The sequence below is a fragment of the Peromyscus californicus genome, unplaced genomic scaffold (assembly GCF_007827085.1).
Source record: "Peromyscus californicus insignis strain IS unplaced genomic scaffold, ASM782708v3 Scaffold_1__1_contigs__length_55948999, whole genome shotgun sequence".
Classification (NCBI taxonomy): Eukaryota; Metazoa; Chordata; class Mammalia; order Rodentia; family Cricetidae; genus Peromyscus; species Peromyscus californicus.
Window position 1 is genome coordinate 25,070,054 of NW_026294492.1, and position 22,576 is coordinate 25,092,629.

The window sequence follows — 22,576 nt, forward strand, 5'->3', positions numbered from 1 at the left end:
TAGACAAGGAGTTCTGTCAAACATTGAGTGGCTGCAGTTGCTGATAGGTAGGCAGTGCTTATCCATCCTCAAGGTGAAAATCCCATCACCTTTGGAAGTTATCCTTTTTTCTGTAAGTTTGTGACAAAGCAACTATCCAAGTAAAAATCATTTGATGGCCTATGTCAGAGTCTAAAATACACCTACTTTGGGATTCTACCATTATCTTCAATGTGAAATAATTGTTTTATGAACTTGGTGTATATTTTCTTAAATTTCTGAATTCTTGAACTACTTAAAAACTTATTTTTGATTAAAAAACATAAAACTTAATATCCTACTTATAATAGCCTGTCCGTAATCTTCCTTTAAAAATTGCAATTAAGAAATCAGCGTCCATATTCAGGAATGCAAATGAAAAGTAGTGGTATCCCCAGTATAACCTTTATGTCAGGCTGGCAAATAAATTGCATTGATGCCGTTCATTTTCCACATGGAAGGCTTCATTTCCTCAAAAAGAAAATACATTTCTGGAGAAAAAATAAAAGAATTTAACTTTCATACTTCCTTCTTAGCTTGGTGAGATACATTAGCTTAAAATCTTTTCTAAGAGCTCAGTAGATCAGCTGCTTGAGGGTTAGGGCATCAGCTAAATTTTTTTTCACTACAAACATAAGTGTTTTCTCAAATAACCTCCTGATTCCTTATTATAATTCAGTATCCTAGTAGTTCACTATTTTTTAACCTGAATGACACTTAAAATTGGGAAGGGAAAAATCCTTGTAAATCAAGAGTGGTTATTCTAAAGAACCTTTATACTGTTTTTGTTCCTCAGCATTTGAAGTTGGACATAATTTTAGATAAATACAATTAAGAAATTGTCTCACTATTGAGCTGTAGGCTAAATTTTATTTCAGAATTACAAAAGACACCGTGTCTTGGTTGACTCTAGAAGTAAAAGTATCTGATATTTCAGCTTTCAAACATTCCTATTCTCTGCTTATAGGTAAACACAAATGTGTTCATATACATGTACATACATTGAGGTTGATGCTGAAGTGGTATACAGTACCAACACATGCTGAGTTGTTTTCTGGGTGGCAAAGGAAAGTAGCCGTTTGTTTTGTGTGACTTCTTACATCTGAGGGAAGATAAGGACAATGATCCAATGACACATTGTGCCTTTTCTGTTAAGTCATCTTGCCAGGTGAGAGATAGTAGATGCCATTACTTAGACTAACTGGTGGATACTGGTGGTTTTGACACATTGGAACTGGGTACAGAGCACAAGCCCTAATGCTGTAGTCATTTGCTGCTGTTTACCTCGTGAGTGGTTTCTTTGTTTACTACTTCATGTTTCCCTATAGTTAAGCAAGGAGTTACTGTTGAGCAGGTTTGTCTTTGTGATAAGGTTCATTTGTGTGGGTAGATGTAGATGGCAAAATATTTTGTTAGATTCTTCAACCTTCTGCTGATTTTAAAAATTGATTCTCAGCCAGGCACACACCTTTAATCCCAACACTAGGGAGACAGGGGCAGGCAGATCTCTTGAGTTTGAGACCAGCCTGGTCTACAGACCGAGTTCCAGGACAGTCAGAACTACACAGAGAAACCCTGTGTCAAAACAACAACAACAAAGATTTTCTACGGCTCCATGCCTACTTTGTGACATATTTTAATGTAATGGTAAAGTCTTTTTGTTGGTAGGTATTCATGTAGAAAAATAAGTGCTATAGAGTCTAGATTATGCCTTAGAAAGATTTCATACCTCTTTATTTATCTGCTGTTTATTTTGAAACCTTTGCTGAATTAACAAGGATAGATTATTTTGAAGATCTAAACAATAGTTATTTATTAAGTGAATAATATGTGTCAAGAGTTGCAGTAGAAGAAAAAGAAATACTTAGTTGTGATTTTAGTGATTCTTATATTGAACTGACACTCTGTCCTGTACACTGAAACCTTGCTGTTGTGATACATGCTATTGTGATAATGTGATGCAATGTTGGGTCATTAGGGCCTGAGAAGAAGTAGTAGAGTGATGCTTTGAAGTGATTGTATATAACACTTGGTACTAAAGGTGTACAGTAGCTACACATTGTGTCTTGTAAGAGACCCATTTGCGGGCCTACTCTTTTCTCTGAAATACTAAATTCTTTTGTTCTCAGAAAGTAGCATATTCAGTGAAATACAAGTAGTGTTCTTGAATTGCCATGAAGTTTTGATTCCAATGTTTTATAAGATGAGATTACTAGTTTATAAGAGTGGAAGTGATTCCTTTAACCTCTGGGTACTTACAGTTAAGTGTTTGTAATTGTGGGTCTAAGGGTATATATTAAGCATTTGATTGTTTACCTTGATATTTATGTACCATTTATTTTTTGTCTATTAACTAGACAGGAACAATCTACCCATAACTTTATTTGTTATCCTAGGCATTAATCTATGGCTTCAAAAGCAGCAATGAATATGACTTGAGCTTCTTACTTATCATATGTGACAAGTGTAGTACATACTCTCATTTTTAATCACTGTTACTGAATTAAAGTATTTTTATTGGCAGTACTAAAACTTAATTTTCCCTGAATTTCTTTCCATGTTTAAAAAAAAATCAGATCTAAAAGGGAAAATGTTAAAACAGGAGTCAAACCAGATGCACCTGATCAAGAACCAGAAGGACTTACTCTTCTGGTCCCAGACATCCAGAGGACTGCTGAGATTGTCCATGCAGCCACCACCAGTCTGCGGCAAGCCAATCAAGGCCAGTAGTGTCTTACTTGATTTTCATTTATTTACTTATTTTTTTCATCTGCACAAACCATGCTTTAGTAAGCAAGTGAGAACAGCATATTTCCCCCCCATTTTCAGGTAAGTTCTTTCACTCTGACAACATCATTCTTTGTTAGGTTTTGCTCTTTGTCAGGTTTTAGTTAAGAATATTCTCTCATTGTAGACTAATTTATGTGGGCCAGGTGTGGTGACACATGTCTTTGATCCCAGCACTTGGAAGGTGAAAGCAAGTGGATCTCTCTGAGGCCAGCTAGTATCGAGTTCTGGTCTAGCCAGGGCTATATAAGGAGATGTTGTCTCAAAAAAATCCTAAAATAAAATAAAAATTCATCTCTACTCCATATGCTAAGACTAATTATAGTAGCTTGAGAACATGCATATTAATTTCTTTTTTTTTCCCTTCTCGTTGAAAGTCACGGAATTGAAAACCATCATTTTGTTAGGAAGTAATAAATTGAGGTTGCTGTACATGATGGCACATACTTTCACTCCTAGCACTTAGGATCACAAGTTCAAGGCCATCCTCTGCCATATAAGGACATCCTGTCCCCCCAACTCATCCCTCTCTCCCCAGATTTGCAAGTTTGCAGGAGAACGTCTGTGATACATATGTTGTGCTGTTTAAAAAGTCAATGAGGGGTTTGCCCATTGTTATGTTCATAAAATAGAAAAGTAATTCCATTTTCCCAAAGAGATAAAATAGGAAGATAGTTGTGAAAACCTTGGTAGTAATTTAGTATTCAAAACCTGAATGTAGAAGTGGATTGTTGCCAGGCAGTGGTGGCGCACACCTTTAATTCCAGCACTCGGGAGGCAGAGCCAGGCAGATCTCTGTGAGTTCTAGGCCAGCCTGATCTACAGAGCGAGATCCAGGACAGGCACCAAAACTACATAGAGAAACCCCGTCTGGGGGCAGGGAGGAAGAGAGGTGGGTTGTTTTTCAATTTAATGTCACACAGAAAGAGTAGAAGAGGGGCTGGTTGAGAAGAGGAAAGGGATCCGTGGGGGGAGAACTAGAGGGTATTGGAATATGATCAGAATATATCATTTCCTTTGTTTTGTTTCAAGACAGGGCTTCTCTGTGTAACAGCCCTGGCTGTCCTGAAACTCTCTTTGTAGACCAGGCTGGTCTTGAACTCCCAGAGATCCGCCTGCTTCTGCTTACCCGCCTCAGAATGCATTATTGTATACATGGATGAAACCTATTATTAGATATAATTCATGTATGCTGATAAAAACCTTTTAAAATATATACTTATGTTATCTATCTTGAAATATTAAATTGCAGAAAAAAAACTAGGTGAATACTCAAAGAAAGTGGCTATGAAACCCAAACCTTTGTCGGTATTAAAATCACTTGAAGAAAAGTATGTGGCTGTCATGAAGAAACTGCAGTTTGGTAAGTTGAAATTACTCATCTGCTAAGATGTCATCATCACCCTTCTGGCAGTGCTGGTTAAGTGTGCAAGTAAATGAGAGATTTCTAGACTTGAGCTAGGTATGGTGCACTCACTTATAACTCACTACACACGGTGACAGAGGCACAAGAGTTAGGATTTTGAGGCTAACCTGTGTCCACACTGAGATAGATGCTGCCTCAAAAATTGCTCATCTTTGTGTGTGTGTGTGTGTGTGTGTGTGTGTGTGTGTGTGTGTGTGTGTGTGTGCGCGCGCATGTGCGTAAAAATTTGTTTGGGACCTGATTTCTGCTTTCTGTACACACATGAAAGCTTCTGCCGTCTTTGACTTGAGGTCTCTGTGCGTATAGACACAGCATTCTCATCCTGACTCCAGGAGATGCACTAGAACAATCTGCACAAATAAAAACACAAGTAGAGACCTGCAGAGCAGGCATAGAATGGACTCTCCTTTCACTTTCTGCAGTGCTGGGGCTTGAACCCAAGATCTCATGCAAGCTAGGGGTGTGCTTTGACACTAAGCTGCACCCCCACCCTGTGGTACTCTGTAGCAGTTCCATTAGGATGGAAGAAGAGACTAGAAGCTGGCTTCTTTGTGACATTTATATCATAACTGCTGTTTTCCATACTGGTTCTCCACTTCGGTCTTCTGTCCTCCTTTTAGATACATTTGAAATGGTTTCTGAAGATGATGATGGGAAATTGGGTTTTAAAGTAAATTACCACTACATGTCTCAGGTGAAAAATGCCAATGATGCCCACAGTGCTGCCAGAGCCCGCCGTCTGGCTCAGGAAGCGGGGTGACACTTTCAACCTCACTGCCTCTGTCATCGTCTTCCAGTGTTTTTGTACGCTGTGATGAGGAGCGACTTGACATCATGAAGGTAGAAAGCAACTTTGTCCCCATCCTTCCTCAGCTACTCATGCATTCATGGAGAGCATAGACACAGCCTGAATTTTACATTTCAATGTAAATTTTGCTGACCGTTTAGATGGCATTCAAAGGAGCTGTTTGCTAGGTATTAGTTCAGGGTGTGCAGATGAGACAGCATGTGAAGACTTACAGTGTTTGACCACTTATAGTTTTGAGGCATAGTATCAGAGGACTCAGTGCTGAGGATAAAGTTATCTCGGGTGCCACATTCTTATTTTATAGACTCCTCATCAGAAAAGGTCTTTTTCATTTATGAGAAATCTATAGTTTTGAGTATCTTTAAGTTTTATGAATAAAGTCATAGTAATACAACAAAGCTTGTATTTTCTGTTTTAACATTGTGATCTGTCTAATCATAACATCTAACTAAAGATTTGATGCATAGTGAAAAAATTCTTTACATTTATGATTTAATTCATAGGTTAATTAGTCTGTCTTCCTCAGACAGCTAAAATTACTGATCTGTTGACTTCTCTGAGATGTTTTCCTTTGCTTTGATTTTCTGGATAATTTTTCTATAGGAAGGTCATAGACTGTGTGTGCTTGGCCATTGCTGTATAATGGACACTATAACTTCATGTTTCCCTGTGGAGCACTGTGGTGCTATATGTGTTAAGACCTCCAACCTGGCACCCTGAGTCCTGGAAACTTCTCTGGGGCTGATGTCCAGAGAAGTAAGCAAGGTGGAAGCTTGGAAAGCTTCCTGGTGGGAGTGATGTCTGGCCCCCACTTGAAGCTCTCCACTGGAGGTGACCCCTACTTGTAACTCCACTGCAAGTGGCCCCCACATGTAGCTCTCCACTGCAGGTGGACCCCACTTGTAGCTCTGCACTGGAGCTGGCCCCTGTTTGTAGCTCCCACTGCAGGTGGCATTGCATCTGTTAGCTGACTCAGCTGAAACTCAGTAATTGTTATACTTAACTACTGCTGCTTTTCTCTAGACCTTTTTATCTTAATACATTGCAGTACTTCTTTATCCTACTCCCTGTTCTTTTTATCATATTCAGAGAAAATAAATACCTTTATGCCCTGAGTTCAGTTGTTGACTATAACTCTTAAAACTCTCAGAAAAAACGTTCTTTGCATTTTAAAAGAAGTTTAAGATTCAGATAAATTTTCTTGATGCTAATCATCCATTTTTACCAAAACCACAGCACAAATTCTAATCAGAACCTTTTCCTAGTCCTGTGTTTGTCCTTCTTTCTTCACTCTTCACCTAGGCTTGTGTACTGGCTGTCTCACAGTGTTCTCTAAGATGGCGACGAAGGTGATTGTCACAAATCTCTCCGTTTATGTGCATACCAGGTTCTGATCACTGGGCCAGCGGACACCCCCTATGCAAATGGCTGCTTTGAGTTTGATGTGTATTTTCCTCAAGATTATCCTAGTTCACCTCCTCTTGTGAACCTAGAAAACAACTGGGGGTCATAGTGTGCGCTTCAATCCCAACCTTTACAATGATGGCAAGGTAAGGGGCTTGGGTCAGTTGTTTCTAAGGCCACACTGATCTGAGGGTTCTTTGTGATTCAAACAAAAATTGCTATGGTTTTCTTGTTTCTTCATTCTTAGCTTCCTCTGTTTGCACAGACAGATCAGCTCGAAAATAGAAGAGGCTGAAAAGGGCGAAGCACTACAATTAATTAACACCTTCCATGAACCAATCTGCTCATAGTAGAGCAGAAACTGGTGCCTGGCTTGGAAGATTCCTTCTGTATCTCCAGTTCTGGTCACCTTCTCATGAATGCCCGAGTACAGCTGAGCGGCAGAGCTGCTGTCAGCTCTCTACCACTGTCCTCTTTGCAGTTCACAGCTTCATCTTTCCATCTTAAACTTCCTTGTAGTCCATGAGATACAGAATTAGGAGCTGTTTTTTTAATCTAGTGTCACAGGTTTTTATTAACAATAGAAAAAAATCTGGCAAAGAGATTATTAGGAACTTGTTTTTTTTAATCTAGTTTCATACTTTTTTTTTCTTTTTTTTTTTCCCCCTCAAGACGGGGTTTCTCTGTGTAGTTTTGGTGCCTGTCCTGGAACTCACTCTGTAGCCCAGGCTGGCCTCGAACTCAGAGAGAAACCCTGTCTTTACTCCCCTCCCCCTAAAAAAAAGAATAACAAATTATTAAAAATAGCCTTTTTAGAGCCGGGTGGCAGTGGCGCACACCTTTAATCCCAGCACTTGGGAGGCAGAGCCTCCCAAAAAAATAAATGAAAATAAAACTTAAGAAAAAGTTCACAGTTGGGACTGGAGAGATGGTTCAGTGTTTAAGAGCTGTACTGTGCCAAGTGATAGGTGACATAGGCCTTTACACATGGAAGGTAGAGGCAGGTGACTCTCTGAAGCCTGATCTACAGAGCAAGTTCCAGGACAAGCCAAGGCTACACAGAGAAACTCTGTCTCACAAAACCAAACCAAACCAAACAAGGGCTATACTGCTATTTCTTTCCTTCCTTCCTTCCTTCCTTCCTTCCTTCCTTCCTTTCCTTCCTTCCTTCCTTCCTTTCTTCCTTTTAGATTTAAAAGCATTAAATGACATAGCATATATTTAACAGAGAGGGCAAAAGTTGAAAAGTACAGGTCGTACGATGGAGCACCAGGCCTGAGCAACTGCTCCCTATCCAGGTTCAGACTCTGGAGTTCATTCTTTTTTTTTTTTTGGTTTTTCGAGACAGGGTTTCTCTGTGTAGCTTTGCGCCTTTCCTGGGACTCACTTGGTAGCCCAGGCTGGCCTTGAACTCACAGAGATCCGCCTGGCTCTGCCTTCCGAGTGCTGGGATTAAAGGCGTGCGCCACCACCGCCCGGCTGGAGTTCATTCTTATCAATGCCATTTTGATTGTGCAGTAAGATGAAAATTTGACATTACAATAGTTACAGGGACAGAAAAATGCACACTATGTATCAAATAGCAAGGTAACGAAGCATATTATAACAGTGTGGGCATGCACAAGCAAATAACCATTAGAGTAACATTACTTTGTTCAGTAAATGCTTCAGTTTCACTTATGCACTTACCAATGATTTAAAGGGCTTATTATACATCTGATTTTATTATACTTTGTACTAAAATTATCTCAAACATACAATATAATGTATTTCAGAAAAAAAGATTGAAATTTCAGATTATTTAAAACCTTACCGGTTTTCTATTCCTCTTGTATACCAACATTCTGTACTGTCACAGCAATTGATGCAGAAAAGCCGCATGTCATGTGTTAGTAAGTGATGCCAGATACAAATGGTTTGGCCTGTAGGTTTACATGGAGCTGCACTATGGCTGCAGCAAGAGATCACAATACACAATCTGTTTAATAAAGGTTATACCTATCGTGGGCACTTGTAATAGTCAAGACTCAAGGTAACCATTGAAGTGAATGGAGAATAGTGTCAGGAAATCAGTCCATCATCTCTGGAGAGCACAGGAAATACTGTGTAAGCAGGAAATACTGTGTAAGCACGCTGCCTTGCAAACCAACAGCATCAGTGGCACTTGCCGGTAGGATTTGCTGAAGGAGGCAGAGGCAGGAGGATCACAAGTTCGAGGCCAGCCTGGGCTACAAAAATCTTGGTTTTAATCCCCAGTACTGCATTAACTGGGAATGGTTGTGAATCCCTGTTATCCAGCACTAGAGCGGTGGAGGCAAGAGGATCAGAAACTCGAGGTCATTCTCAACAAAGCTTGTTGAAGGCCAACCAGAGCTATATAAATGAAAAAAAAGATGCATGGTATTTATGCAGATACGGTTGTAATAGGCGTAAGTTTTCCTTATAAAGAAATTGTAATGCCACATGGGTAGGTTTTCACAGACTTAGATGCACTTTGACTTGAGAGCATCATGTTTTTATTTCTAGTTGGGACAGTTAGCTATTAAACACTCCATTAAATTCTGTTTATGTCTTTCTCCCTTCAGGTTTGTTTAAGCATCCTGAACACATGGCATGGAAGACCAGAAGAGAAGTGGAATCCTCAGACATCAAGCTTTTTGCAAGTAAACAAAGTTTCTCTGACAGATTTACTTACGTAGTGTGTGTTGCAGGTGAAATTAGTGACCAAAAATAAACATAGAAAACCATCCAAAAAACTAAAAGGTGGGAAATGCTAAATAGTTAGTATATTAGTCTCTTAGGGAATTTAAAGTCTGAAGTTAGGACATAAGACAAACATTAGACTTGTCAAAACCAAATTTTTCCATAAGTTCTTAAAATACAGTGTGCTGCAGTAAGGTGATTTAGGCGTGTCTCCTGTCTTGTGCATCAAATTTAATACACAGTTCGTACTACCCACTTCTTAATCTATGATGTATTACTGTTTAGAATTTGTAATTACCTGATAATCAAAATTAATGTCCTGGTCGTGGTGCATACCTTTAATCCCAGCACTCAGGAGGCAGAGGCAGGCAGATCTCTGTGAGTTCAAGGCCAGCCTGTTCTACAGAGCAAGATCCAGGACAGGCACCAAAGCTACACAGAGAAACTCTGTCTCAAAAACCAAAAAAAAAATAAATAAATATAATAATAATAATAATAATAATATAATGCCTTGGAATTGATAAAATTTAAAGAATTTTAGCTCTTAGTTTCAGAGCATTTCATATATAAGATTTAATAATCTTCAAAGTTTGCATTTCTGTCAGTGAAGGACATAAAATCTTTTGTATAGTGTCTCATTTGTGCTGATGTTTTTACTTTATAATAATTCAGACTCTTAACCACAGATAGCCTGGTAAGTGTATTGAGGGTATATGTTTGTTAAGGAGTTAGAGACACAGTAGTCAGTTATAGTTGTTAAATAATACTTTGAACTCACATGTACAGTTTAGTCTTTAAAAAAAGACAACCAGAAATTATCACCAGGTAATTTTTCTAAAGGTTAACCTATCCTAAAAGATTATTTTCCTTAATGTTAGTTTGTGTGAGATGAGAGATGTGAAAATAAATTCCCATTAGTTGACTTACTTGTTTTAAACTGAATAGACTTAAAAATTCAAAATTTTTTTTTTTTTTTTTTTTTTTTTTAAATCTTGTTTTGGTTTGAGTTTCAGTTTTTTTGAGACTGGGTAACATTATGTCACATTGGCTGGCCTCAAACTCAAAAGTTTGTCTGCATCTCCTTGGGTGCTGGAATTAAAGGTATGCAGCACTCACCTGGATATAAGTACTTTTGAACTTACATTTTAGGACGCAATGTCTCATCTAAAACTTATTTTCTCAAAATTGGTTAGGTTTTAAATTATAGGTTTGTGCTAAGAGTTCAACTTAATTTTCTCTACTTTTGGAATTGAGTAATATCCTATTCATGTAAGTAAAAGAGGAAAAAACATTTTAAAAACAACAAATGGTAGAACTAACCATGCCTAAAAGGAGCTCTGGGGAATATCAGATTTGAGAAGAAAACCACTCTCCTTCACTGTTTAATTTCATAATCTTTCTAATCTGTGTTTGTCTTATTGGTTGTTCCCCGTGGTAGTTACTGCTGGCCGTAGTAACTCTGTATCAGTTGTAAACATATCTACTGTTGGGTCAGATGTTTCTGGTGTCTGTTTTATCTGTCTTACTTATATAATGTCAAATTTATACAAGTGTGAAGCCAGACATGGTGGCACACACCTTAAATCCCAGTACTCAGGAGACAAAAGTAGGCAGCTCTCTGTGAGTTCGAGGCCAGCCTGATTTATTTAGTGTGTTCCAGGACAGCCATGACTACATAGTGAAACCCTGTCTCAAAAAATCATAAGTAAACCAACAAACAAACAAATATGAGGGCCATGGAGGTGGTCTCAGAAGCATGAGTCCATCTCACCAATGAGAATGTATAGTAATGCTTTATAATACTCTGGCAGTTAATTCCTTTTGAAGTAAGAATTAAAACTGCCTTATTAAGTTTTCTTTGTGGGTATTGTTAATAGGGCTTGGCCGGTTTAATGTTGTACAAGACTAAGGCCAATTTTAACAGAAGATACATAAGTATTGTTTAAGGCATTGGTAGAGGCAGCAGGATCTTTGTGAGTTCAAAGTTGGGGTGGTCTATGTAGCTAGTTCCAGGCCAGCCAGGGCAACACAGTGAGACGCTGCCTGTAAACAAATGAATAAATAAATATTATATGCGGTTTTGATGTAGCTAACTTAAGTTTGTAGGGTTTTTTTTGTTTTTGTTTTGTTTTTAAGACAAGAGTCTCACACTTTAATCCAGGGCATCCTGGAATTCGCTCTGTAGCCTGGGTTGACTTTGAGCTTACCTTGATATTCATAACTCAGCTGAGATAATATATAGAGAGGTTTTATCTACATGTATGTGTGTGTGCCACGTTCATATGCTAGGAATCAATCACAGGCCCTCTAGAAGAGCAGTTTAACTACTGAGCCATATCTCCAGCCCCCAATATTTTTTCTTTAATGCCAGAAATATGTGGAAATATGCTAATAGAGACTCCTTAGAGATGAAGCAGGATAGCAGTTTACTGGCAGTAAAAACGTCTCCTCATAACTATTGTTTAATTTCCTCTTTTCCTCAGGTGTTGGTTTCTGTCCAGTCTCTTATATTAGTAGCCGAGCCTTACTTTAATGAACCAGGCTATGAACGGTCTAGAGGCACTCCGAGTGGCACGCAGAGTTCCCGAGAATACGATGGAAACATCCGGCAAGCGACGGTTAAATGGGCAATGCTAGAGCAAATCCGAAATCCTTCACCATGCTTTAAAGAAGTATGTTGGATAAAGTTAAAGACATTTGAGTATTTATAGTCTTTGTTAGTGTTATATATTCTAAGTTTGCAGTATCTGGTGCGCTAAGCTTCTTCTTCCCCCCCCCCCCCCCCCCCCCCCCCCCCGAGACAGGGTTTCTCTGTGTAGCTTTGCACCTTTCCTGGAACTCACTTGGTAGCCCAGGCTGGCCTCGAACTCACAGAGATCTGCCTGGCTCTGCCTCCTGAGTGCTGGGATTAAAGGCGTGCACCACCACCGCCCGGCAGCTTTACTTTTTATAACTAGTAATTAATTCTAAAATCACTCATAGCAAAGTGCAGTTAGTTAGTAAGGTTTTACTCTTGCGTGATGTGTACAGGTACACATTTTGTGTGTGAAGGTGAGAAGATAGTTCTGGGTTTTGATATTTGGGTGTTGCTCATCTTTCTTCTAAGACAGGCTCTCTAGCTGGATTTTAGTTCACCGAGTGAGCCTTTGTGGGCCTCCCCGTCTCTGTTTCCGCACTGCTGGGATACCGAGTGTGCTCCACCACACTTGATCTGTTCTTGTTGTTGGTTTGGTTTTAGTGGGCTGTGGTTCCAAATGAGCATCTTTCTAGCTCGGGACTGTTTATTTTTGATAATTATCATTTTATCCAAGTATTCAGACATTACTGAAATACTACGCATGTAATGTACGTGTGTGAATGTTAAGAAAGCAATTAGAAAGTATCAGGCTCCTAGAAGCCTTCGAAGCATTTCAGGGGATTTGGCTTTGCTGTGTCCTGGTGACTCAGCACCCCGCATCTTGAGCTTGCAGTCCTCTTCACTGTCATGTCTCCTCTGTGTCCTGAGATCGCTTTCTTGCTCAGCGTTGTGTCCTCGGAGCATCAGTTTGCCTCGATTTTCCTGGAATTGCAAAGTTTTAGAGTGGGTTTTTGTGTTGGCCTCATAGACTGTTGTATTTAATGGGATTTAGCAGTTGTTATTCTTAAACACTGTGAACCCTGTCTTACTCCTGCTAATCAGGTAGAGCTCATGAGGGTGATCTGAAGGAATGTAAAAGGAGCATTCCTTCTCCGTTACTGTTACATGTGCTTACCTGTCAGTGTGCACACATACCCACAAATTTGCCTTTTACCTTAAAGGCCATATAGAAGGTAGTAGATCTAATATTATGGGAGGTTGCTTGTTCATGCACATGTGTGTGTATACTTGCTTACAAGCCCTTAGATATAATCTGTTTATTAATTAGGCTTAGGTTATTCACATTATGCAACTACCCATCACCTGTTACTAGGCATTGTGCCAACTTATTGAAAAATCAAGGATAAATGCAGTACTCTTGGAGAGCCTGTATTCTTTCCCTTTGCATCATACATGAATTCTCCACGCTGGGTACTGAGCTGTTGAAACTCCTTGACAGTTCTGTTGTAACAAGGATTCCAGTTTCAGTGGCATATACGGCTGAATTTTGATTCTTCCTTCAGTTCTGCATATTTTCAGAGGTCAACTTGGTAGCTTATCTGCCAAGTCAGGATAAGAGCTGGAGATGTATCTTAGTGGTAGAACACTTGTATGTGTGAGTCCCAGGGTTTAATCCCAAATATGGGCATGCGGGGAACAGTGTGGGGAGATGAAACACATGAGTTCTGGCAGGTATGATGTGCTGCTATGTACAGGTGGAGGTTACAGGTGTCTACTCTTCATGAAAAGAAATTAATTTAGACATGCCTTGCCACTGGATACTTAAAACTGACTCTTAATGTGACTTTGGCTGTTTTCTGAATTCCCTGGGTATTTTTGTTTATTTGGGTTGTTGGGGTTTGTTGTTGTTGTTGTTGTTGTTGTTGTTTTGTTTTTTTAATCTTTCTGTTTTTGAGGCAAGCTCTTCTGCTGTCTAAGGCTGGCCTCCAAGGTCCTCTGTAGATGAGGATCATCTTGAACTATCCAAGTGCTGGAGTTATAGGCATGTACCCCCATGTCACAGTGGGGCTAAAACCAAGGCCTCATGCATACTCTGCAAACCCTGCCAAGTGAACTATCGTCCACCCTGGTTCTTCTTCTAAGTAGCTTTTTCTCTGATGCTCTCATCTTCTGTCTGGTTCTGAGCTTATTTTGTTTTTCTTGTTTTTTGAGTCCTAGAGCATCAGCCTCAAAATACTGCTAAATGTCACATAGGATTGTACTAGTGTTTTATTTCAGTTCCCATGCCTTTATAATGATACCTAGCTTTAGACAGTATAGGACAGAGAGAGCCCCTTTAGACAATAGGAACTGAACTAGATTTTATGTCTGTTTTATAATTTAAGTTTCTTTGGAAGAGAGTCCTATTGCTTATGTATCAAAACATTTTTCAGAGGTAGAAATTTTTAAAATTTCCAAATGAGATACAAGGGAATTTAGCGCTGTAAAATAAATCTATCTATAAATTAACCAGAAAATTGCAATTGAAAGCTTTGTTTAGTGTGTGTGTGTGTGTGTGTGTGTGTGTGTGTGTGTGTGTGTGTGTAGAGAGAGAGAGAGAAAGAGAGAGAACACCTGCACTCATGCTGCCTTCAAAGGCCAAAAGAGGGCATTAGATTCCCTGGAACTGAAGTTATGATAGGCTGGGAATCAAACCTGCTTCTCTGCAAGGGTAGCGGATGCTCTTAACTATTGAACCATCTCTACAGCCCCAGAAGATACAATTTGATGAGTAAGAATGTGCCACAGCTAAGGCTTCATTTTGATTTTTGTATTGATTGTCTCTGATACTTAAAGTGTCCTTAATTGTGCTGTCTGGCTAATTCGCACAGTGGGTAAAGGCCCTTTCCACCAAGCCTGCCCACCTGGGTTTCATTCCTGAGACAAACTGCACACTAGAAGAAGTGATACCTTTGACCTTTGTGTGTATGGTGTGGCACACATGCATACCCACAATAAATAGATTTTTAAAAAAAACCTTAAAGAGTTTTTTTGTTTTTATTTTGTGGGGTTGGGGATGTGCACATGAATGCAAATACCTAAAGAAGCCACCAGATCACTTAAAGCCTGAGTTAACTGGCAGTTGTGAGCTTCCTGACATGGTGATGGGAACTAAGTAAGCACAGGTCTTTTGTAAGAGCAGTATACTCTGACCATCTCTACAACTCGAGTGCTCATCTAAAGACAGACATTTTTCTGCTACCAGTGTATTGAAAATCTTGTCCCATTTACTTTAAGTTCTCTTATATATGTCCTGTGCTGTTTAGATGGGATTATACTTAGTATCTGAGCAGTGTTGGATATCCATTGCTGCTGTGGAATTGAGTATTTCAGTGTATGCTATCTGATGTTCTGAGCCTGGTTTTTTCCTTTGTAATGAGGTAGAACATATAAAACATAGAACATATGAAACCAGAAAAATCTTTTATTTGTAATGCCACAAACTGCTTTTAAAGTATGTAGACATGCTCTGTTCTATTTTTTTTATTTTCAAGGTTATACACAAACATTTTTACTTGAAAAGAATTGAGATCATGGCCCAGTGTGAGGAGTGGATCGCAGACATCCAGCAGTACAGCAGCGATAAGCGGGTGGGCAGGACAATGTCTCACCACGCAGCAGCTCTCAAGGTGAGTTGTGATTCACTGACTCAGCTAATCACACCTGAAGGCTGAGGGCAGAAGAGAACTGAAGAAACAAGTTGTTCGAGAAAGTGTGTAGATAGGTGCAATAGCTTTGACAGAGGACTGGTGATTCTTGAGATTAAAAGTGACTATAGGAGCTGAGCCCAAAGATGTTCACATTGGGGAGGGCGAGCTTGAATTTTGTCTTCAATCTTTTAGCCTTACCTTATGCCTCGTACCTTACATAATTGTATTGCTTGGTGAGATGAAGAAGGTATGAGATGGAGAGCCACTAAGAGCTGATTGTTAATAACCGCTGTGGGAGGTAGGCAGTTGCTTTTAGCTTAAGCATTCATGGATAGAAATGGAAGGTACAGTAGCTCTGCAGAATTTCCATACATGGAAATCCTTCTTTGTACAACCACCCGTTTTTCTGCTTCCAAAAACTCTTGTATTCTCTGTGCTCTTCTCCTCTGCCAGGGTCCCTGTTTATGCTTTCAGTGCTTCCATCCCGGCTGGCTTCTTCCCTTTTGTTCTCCAGTTGAAATTTCACATTATAAAGACTTTAGAGCCAGGGGTTGTTGTGCATTAAGCATTTCGGTCAGGAGGGTAGTGATTCAAGGCTACCCTTGGCTAGTGAGGCTGTCTAAGGAAAGAACACTTAGCTTGCTCTATGCTAGTTCTGTTTTGTCCAGTTTTGGAAAACAGTTTGTGTTCTCCATCAGCAAGAGCAAGGACCTCTGCATCCAAAGGTTTGCAGGTCTCTTCTGCCTCCTTCCACCATGCCCACTAGCCCATCTCCGTCTACTTTTCACTGCTAGAACTCTTCCCTGACCACATGCGGCACACACACACATTAACACGCCCACCACTCATCTGATATATCCCTTTTCTGTTCATCATAGACTCCTCTTCTTCCCTTTCTCTCCTCATTTATTCTTTTCTCTCCCCTCTTTCCCGAGAGGCAGTTTTTCTTTACCCCCTTTGTCTTGTGGTCTTTGGGTTTCTAATGTTGGACCTTTAAAGATGACTCACAAAACCAAAAGTCATGGATCTGAGAAAGGGACTGGTAGGGATGGCACAGGTTTTGATAAGGACAGGAGGGAAATAAAGGAGGCAGGGTGGGGAGAGGAAACAGAACATATTATATACCTGTATGAAGTTGACAAAAGAAAAATTTAATCCATTAAAAAATGACTCTTGGAACTCATGTTTCCCTCTCCAGAGTTGTGTTTCTAAATGATTTTTCCTAGACATCCTCATTAAACATTGAGAGTAGGACTGTATCTTCCTTCACATTGGTTCATCTAGCTTTCTACACTTAATTTCAAGACTGCCCTTTTCTCTCAGATCTGTAGATATTGCTTAGTTCCCTTCATCTAGTTCAGTGCCTAGTAAGAGACCCCTTCAACATTGTCCTCAGAAGAAGCTTGCTCCCAGCTGCTCTCATTTTCATTGTGTACCACATTCTTCCCTCTCCCATTCTTTCTTTGGTCCATGACCAGTTGGATGCTTCCTGAATGGGTTGCTTAGTTGCATCTTTGCTCACATACATCTGCAGAGCCTGCAATCTAGCTGTTGCTGCTACTGTTCTGTTATTTCAGCATTTGCTTTTGCCTGAAATTATTTTACTCTATTATTTTCAGTGTTGTTTTTGAGACAGGGTCTCACTCTGTACTCATGGCCGGCCTGAATCTAACTATGTATACCAGGCTGCCCTAAACTCTGCTTTCCTCTGCTTCCCCGATGTTGGACTTTAAAATGTGAGCTACCATGCTAAAGTACTGTATAATTTTTCTATGTCACCCTTACTTGGAAACCCTTCATTTCCAAATTGGTGAAGATTTCTATTCTTTCAACTACCTCTTTGCTGAAGAGTGCTAGTCAAGGAAGTGTATGTTCTTTTCAGTTGAGTCCATGCTATGTTATAGTATCCTACCTCTCCGAGATCCTCATAATAGTGAGATTTTTCTTTCTTCTTCCTTAGTCAGTGTTTTTATCACAGTGGAAGGGAAATCAGTGCTGGAGAGTTTGTAAATTTCAAGTATGTGAATATGCTTTAAATCCTCATAAGTGGCTCAGAGCACACGATTGTCTCAACCTTTTTCATGCTTCACACCTCCAGCTAAAACTCAGGCTTCCCAGAAGCTAAAGTGTCTTTATTGTGCTCATTGCCCTTATTTTGTCAGTGCTTAGCAGAGCATCATGTATGTTGTAAGGTTGTTCTATAAAACTGCGTAGTGGGCTGGCCAGATTGCTCCGTGATTAAAGGTACCTGCCACCAAGGCTGACTACCTTTGTTTGATCCCAGAGACCCTTATGGGGGAGGAAACCCAGAGTCAGATACGAGGGTGAAAGCTGAAAGATCAGAGAAGCAGAGCAGCCAGCCACCAGAAACTTCTTTCTTCAAAATTTAAGACCAAATGGGGGCCGTCCTGTCTCTATGAATGCTCAGACTGAATGGGAGGGAGATCCTGTCTCTACCTGCCTTATATTCCTGTCTCCACCTCCCTCATGCTGGGATCAAAGGCTTGATCCTCCCAAGTGCTGAGATTAAAGGTATGAGCCACCACCAACTGGCTCTGTTTCTCTTTTAAACTGGTTCAATCTTGTGTAGCTCAGAGTGGCTTTTGAACTCTTGATCTTCCTGCATTCTCCAAAGTGCTGGTATTAAAGCTATGTGCCACCACTACCTGGCCTGTATGGTTAACTAGTGACTAGCTCCGCCCTCTGATCTCCAGGCAAGCTTTATTTGTCAGAACACAAACAAAATATCATACAACATTTCCCTCTTTTTGTCTAAAATAAAAAGTGAAGGTTTTAGCTTACATAGAAAAACTGTATACAACAAGTACAGTAACTATATACAAATATATACAGGCAATAATTACATTAACAATATCTAGCCCATAGCATTTGACAAACTCAGAGTAAATAGTCCATTAGCTATCCTATCTTGGTGAGTCTAAAGTGTTGTACCTAATTCACTTTCTGTCCTAACTTTCATTACTAACCCAAAACTATCTTTTTATGTCTCTCAACTTTATATACTTTACACTTCTTTTATGAGTATCTTTTTTGAATCTGGTAACAAGGAAAACTATATCTAGTTTTCAACTCCATCAGAGACATGAGAAGGATATAATATTACCTGAGTAAATAGGAAGTGTAGAGCAAACAACTTCCAAAACTAAGAAATGACAGAAACTGCTGGCTGCCTGGTTCTTCTATAATGTTGGGGCATCCGTCTTCAGCCTGCAGGCCTAGAATATCTGACAGACATTTCTGTGAAGCAGGATTTTTGAAGGACTGTCCTGCCTTGTGTTGGCAAGGTTCTATAGTCACTTCGTTTTTTGTCCTGCTGGTCCAATTTGGACAGCATACTCTCAGCAGTCGAAGCAAGGACACTTTTTTGCCCAGTAGCTAACTTTTGCCACCAAGAAAGTAAACTCTATGTGGAGTTTCTTCGATGCCCATCATCTTCTCTGAAGTAGGTTGGTGCTGCCAGTAGCAGATATGTCTCATTGTTCTTAAAAAAAAGAAAGAAAGAAAGAAAAAACTTACATTATTAAAACATCTTAAATGCCATATTCTGTAGATCTCTGAAGTGTTTGAAGACCACTTGCCTATCTAAAATATATCTCTGTTTGACCTTGAAAACATACCTACCATGACTAGAAGTTTGATTGTAATAGGTAACTAGCTACTAACCTGAATTTCTTTATTATCCTCAATAGTTTGTAATAATGACCTTCAAAGACTAGAAATTTACATTACATTGTTGATGAGCTGTATAGGTACAACACCTTGAACAAGAGTAGAAATGTATGTACACTATGTTCTAACCAAAATAACCTTAAATTTGTATCAATGTACAAAAAATGCTTATCAATGTAAAATATTTAAAACTAGTATTTGCTTTTTTGGTTTAAAAGTAGATTCAGCTGGGGGAGTGGTAGTGTACACCTTTAATTCCAGCACATGGGAGGCAGAGGCAGGCGGATCTCTGTGAGTTCAAGGCCAGCCTGGTCTACAGAGCGAGTTCCAGGACAGCCAGAACTGTTTCACAGAGAAACCCTGTCTCAAATAAAACAAAAAAAAAATAGTCAATAATCAATAATCTAACTTTATAGCCTATCATTTCTATAACATTCTTACTTTTCACACGTGCACATGCCTATCTATACACATAAACACAACCAGTCAATGTGCTTGAAATTACTTAGTTAACTTTCAAAGCCAGCTATTGATGCAGGTAATTTTCAAAACCTTCAATGTGGTATTTCATTCATAAGCAACTAGTCACCCTCTTAGCATCTTACATTCTTTTTTTTGTTTGTTTGTTTTTGTTTTTGTTTTTCGAGACAGGGTTTTTCTGTGTAGCTTTGCGCCTTTCCTGGAACTCGCTTTGGAGACCAGGCTGGCCTCGAACTCACAGAGATCCGCCTGGCTCTGCCTCCCGAGTGCTGGGATTAAAGGCGTGCGCCACCACCGCCCGGCTGCATCTTACATTCTAAGGCAAATAGGTAACACAATTATTTACTCTCTAGACATTGTTTTTCATTTGTTCGAATTTTTAAAATTCTAATGATAAAATTACTTTACAAATACTTCTGAGTTAAATGAAATGATGGGGAAACTTTTACAAAGTTTACAGGTCGCTCTTTGATTGAAACATACCTGTTTTCATTTGCCAAGATAGCAGGTGCATATGTGGGGTAGTTTAGGTTTTTGTTTGGTTATGTATATCTGTTCCTTTTTTTTTTCATCTAGTACTAGAGATTGATCCCAAAGCTTTGCACATTCCAGATAAGTACTGTATGTACCATTGTGATAAATCCCCAGTCTGGGTTTATTTTAATTTGTGCATTTGTCCTTTTCAGAGTTGACATCTATGACAGCATAAGGGATTACTGTCTTTAATTTAAAAGAATATAAGTATCAAACTGTAGATGTGTATAAGTCATTGGCAGTACTGCTCCTGGGGAGTGGGGTGGGGAGGATGAGGTTCTGTAGAACTGTTCTTTGTTTTTTTAGGAGGTGGGGTTTATTCTTCTGTACCTGTGCAGAATGTTACTGGGGCTTTCTCAACATCAAAAATTAATTGGATTTTGGGGATCTTTTTTGTTGGTTTGTTTGTTTTGTTTTGTTTTTTTTGAGACAGGGTTTCTCTGTGTAGTTTTGATACCTGTCCTGGATCTCACTCTGTAGACCAGGCTGGTCTTGAACTCACAGAGATCCACCTGGTTCTGCCTCCCAAGTGCTAGAATTAAAGGCGTGCATCACTACCACTGCCCCCCCTCCCCTTAATTATATAATTTATTTTTACTTTACATGCATTGGTCTTTTGCTTTCATGTTTGTCTGTGGGGATGTCAGAAGCCCTGGAATTGGAGTTACAGACAGGTGTGAGCTACTATGTAGGTGCTAGGAATTGAACCCAGTTCCTCTAAAAAAGCAACGAGTGCTCTTAACTGGTGAGCCATCTCTCCAGCCCCGCGTTTAGGGATTCTTGAGTTTTGTTTAATGTGTGTTTTCGATGTGTGATGCACTGGCTGACATAAGAAGACACTGAGTAAATATTTATACACTTGATACTGGGGTATATTAAAACCAAGTTCTTGTCTCAGTGATATGCTGGAATCACCTCTGATATTATCGATTTTTCTCCATGTAGCGCCACACTGCTCAGCTCCGAGAAGAGCTACTGAAACTTCCCTGTCCTGAAGGCTTAGATCCAGACATTGACGACGCCTCCCAGGTGTGCAGGGCCACAGTGCGTGCTGAAGAGACTCTAACACACGACCATGGCAAACCCAGCAGCAGCAAAGACCTCCCCAGTGACTTCCAATTATGAGCTGCATTGATGTGGATTTCATAGACACGAAGGCTTCGGAAGCACAAGCCAAATATGTCAATATTTGTATGTAAGAAACTAATTATGTAATAGGTAATGAAACTGAAACTATACTATGCCCTTAAGGAGATCCAGTTTAATTCAAGGTGATCTTTGATTTACCTGTACAAGAGTGTAAACTTTTTTGTGCTTTTATTTTTCAATTGTGAGAACCACTGATTGGTATGTTCAACAAATTTGTGTATACAAAGAAATGGATAAATCACTGATCTATAAGGGAAACTACCTTAGGAAAGAATGTTTACTGAATGTTTATCTTTTTTTTTTTTTTTTTTTTTTTTTTACTGTAGAGTGAGAGGTTGTTAACAAAGGATATATATTGGTCATTCTTACAACTGCTATTTAAAGTCAGCAACTTTTCACTGAATTTGATAGATTTTATGTTTGGCCATATCTTCATGCTCATATTTGATTTCTGAAGACCTCCTACATACACTTTAATAAAAGTTAAATGGACATAGCCCTTCTTTTTTGATTTACTGGTGTATTTTTAAGTAATAAATCTGCCATAAAATGCACTATAGCTGGAGACTTGCACTTGTATGGATGAATTTATTACATTCAACATATTTAATTTTATGCCTTCTAAGATGCAGAAAAAATAAATGAACATGATTTTATTCTATGCCCAAACATTGGGCCTCTGAATGTATCAATTCTTTGAATTTAAGTATATGAAAAGGTATGGTCAATTGGAAAAGTCACTTTAAACTGTTTTCCTCAAGGGCTCCTCTTTGTCCTGGACTGTGTGGTTTTGTTCCTGAAGTCACATGTATGTATCAACATGGAGGCTCTGTAGAGGAGAGAGGCTGGGCCTCTCTGGTGCTGTTACAGTACGTTCTGTACCTGCCATACAGGCTCATTTTCATGCAAATTCTTCCTAGAGCCAATAAATAAAAACTTAGGTGAATTAGTATGTCTTGTTTCTAAAATAGTTGCCATGGTGTGAAATGATATTTCTACGAAGAAGCTTTTGAAACCTGAGCATGGGGGAAACAAAGATATTTTTGTAAGAGCAGTTAACATAAAGAAAAGGCTGAAAGCTGGGGCATGGTGATGCATGCTTTTTAATCCCAGAAGGGGCATTCTTATCTCTGCAGTTGGAGTTCTGGGACAGCCAGGGCTACATAGAAAGACCCTGTCTCATAAAAGCAGAAAGAGAAAAAAAGGAAAGAACTGAAGTGACTATTGATAATATTTACATAAAAGTGGTATTTGATTCTGAAGAAAAAGTGACAGGCAGCCTGGCATGGTTCCCTACAATGCCTGCCTTG

General features: G+C 39.4%; 1 protein-coding gene across 1 annotated transcript in view; it reads left to right on the forward strand.

Annotated features, from left to right (window-relative positions):
* Nucleotides 1–22,218, forward strand: part of Birc6 (baculoviral IAP repeat containing 6) — a 205,629-nt gene extending 183,411 nt beyond the window's left edge. Inside the window, 10 exon segments of the mRNA XM_052746262.1 lie at nucleotides 2,595–2,740; nucleotides 4,058–4,168; nucleotides 4,852–4,985; nucleotides 4,988–5,071; nucleotides 6,427–6,534; nucleotides 6,536–6,589; nucleotides 9,029–9,106; nucleotides 11,630–11,818; nucleotides 15,258–15,392; nucleotides 21,063–22,218. Of these exon segments, the coding sequence (XP_052602222.1) occupies nucleotides 2,595–2,740; nucleotides 4,058–4,168; nucleotides 4,852–4,985; nucleotides 4,988–5,071; nucleotides 6,427–6,534; nucleotides 6,536–6,589; nucleotides 9,029–9,106; nucleotides 11,630–11,818; nucleotides 15,258–15,392; nucleotides 21,063–21,242 (1,219 nt within the window). The 3' untranslated portion in view covers nucleotides 21,243–22,218.
* Nucleotides 22,219–22,576: the final 358 nt, after the last annotated feature.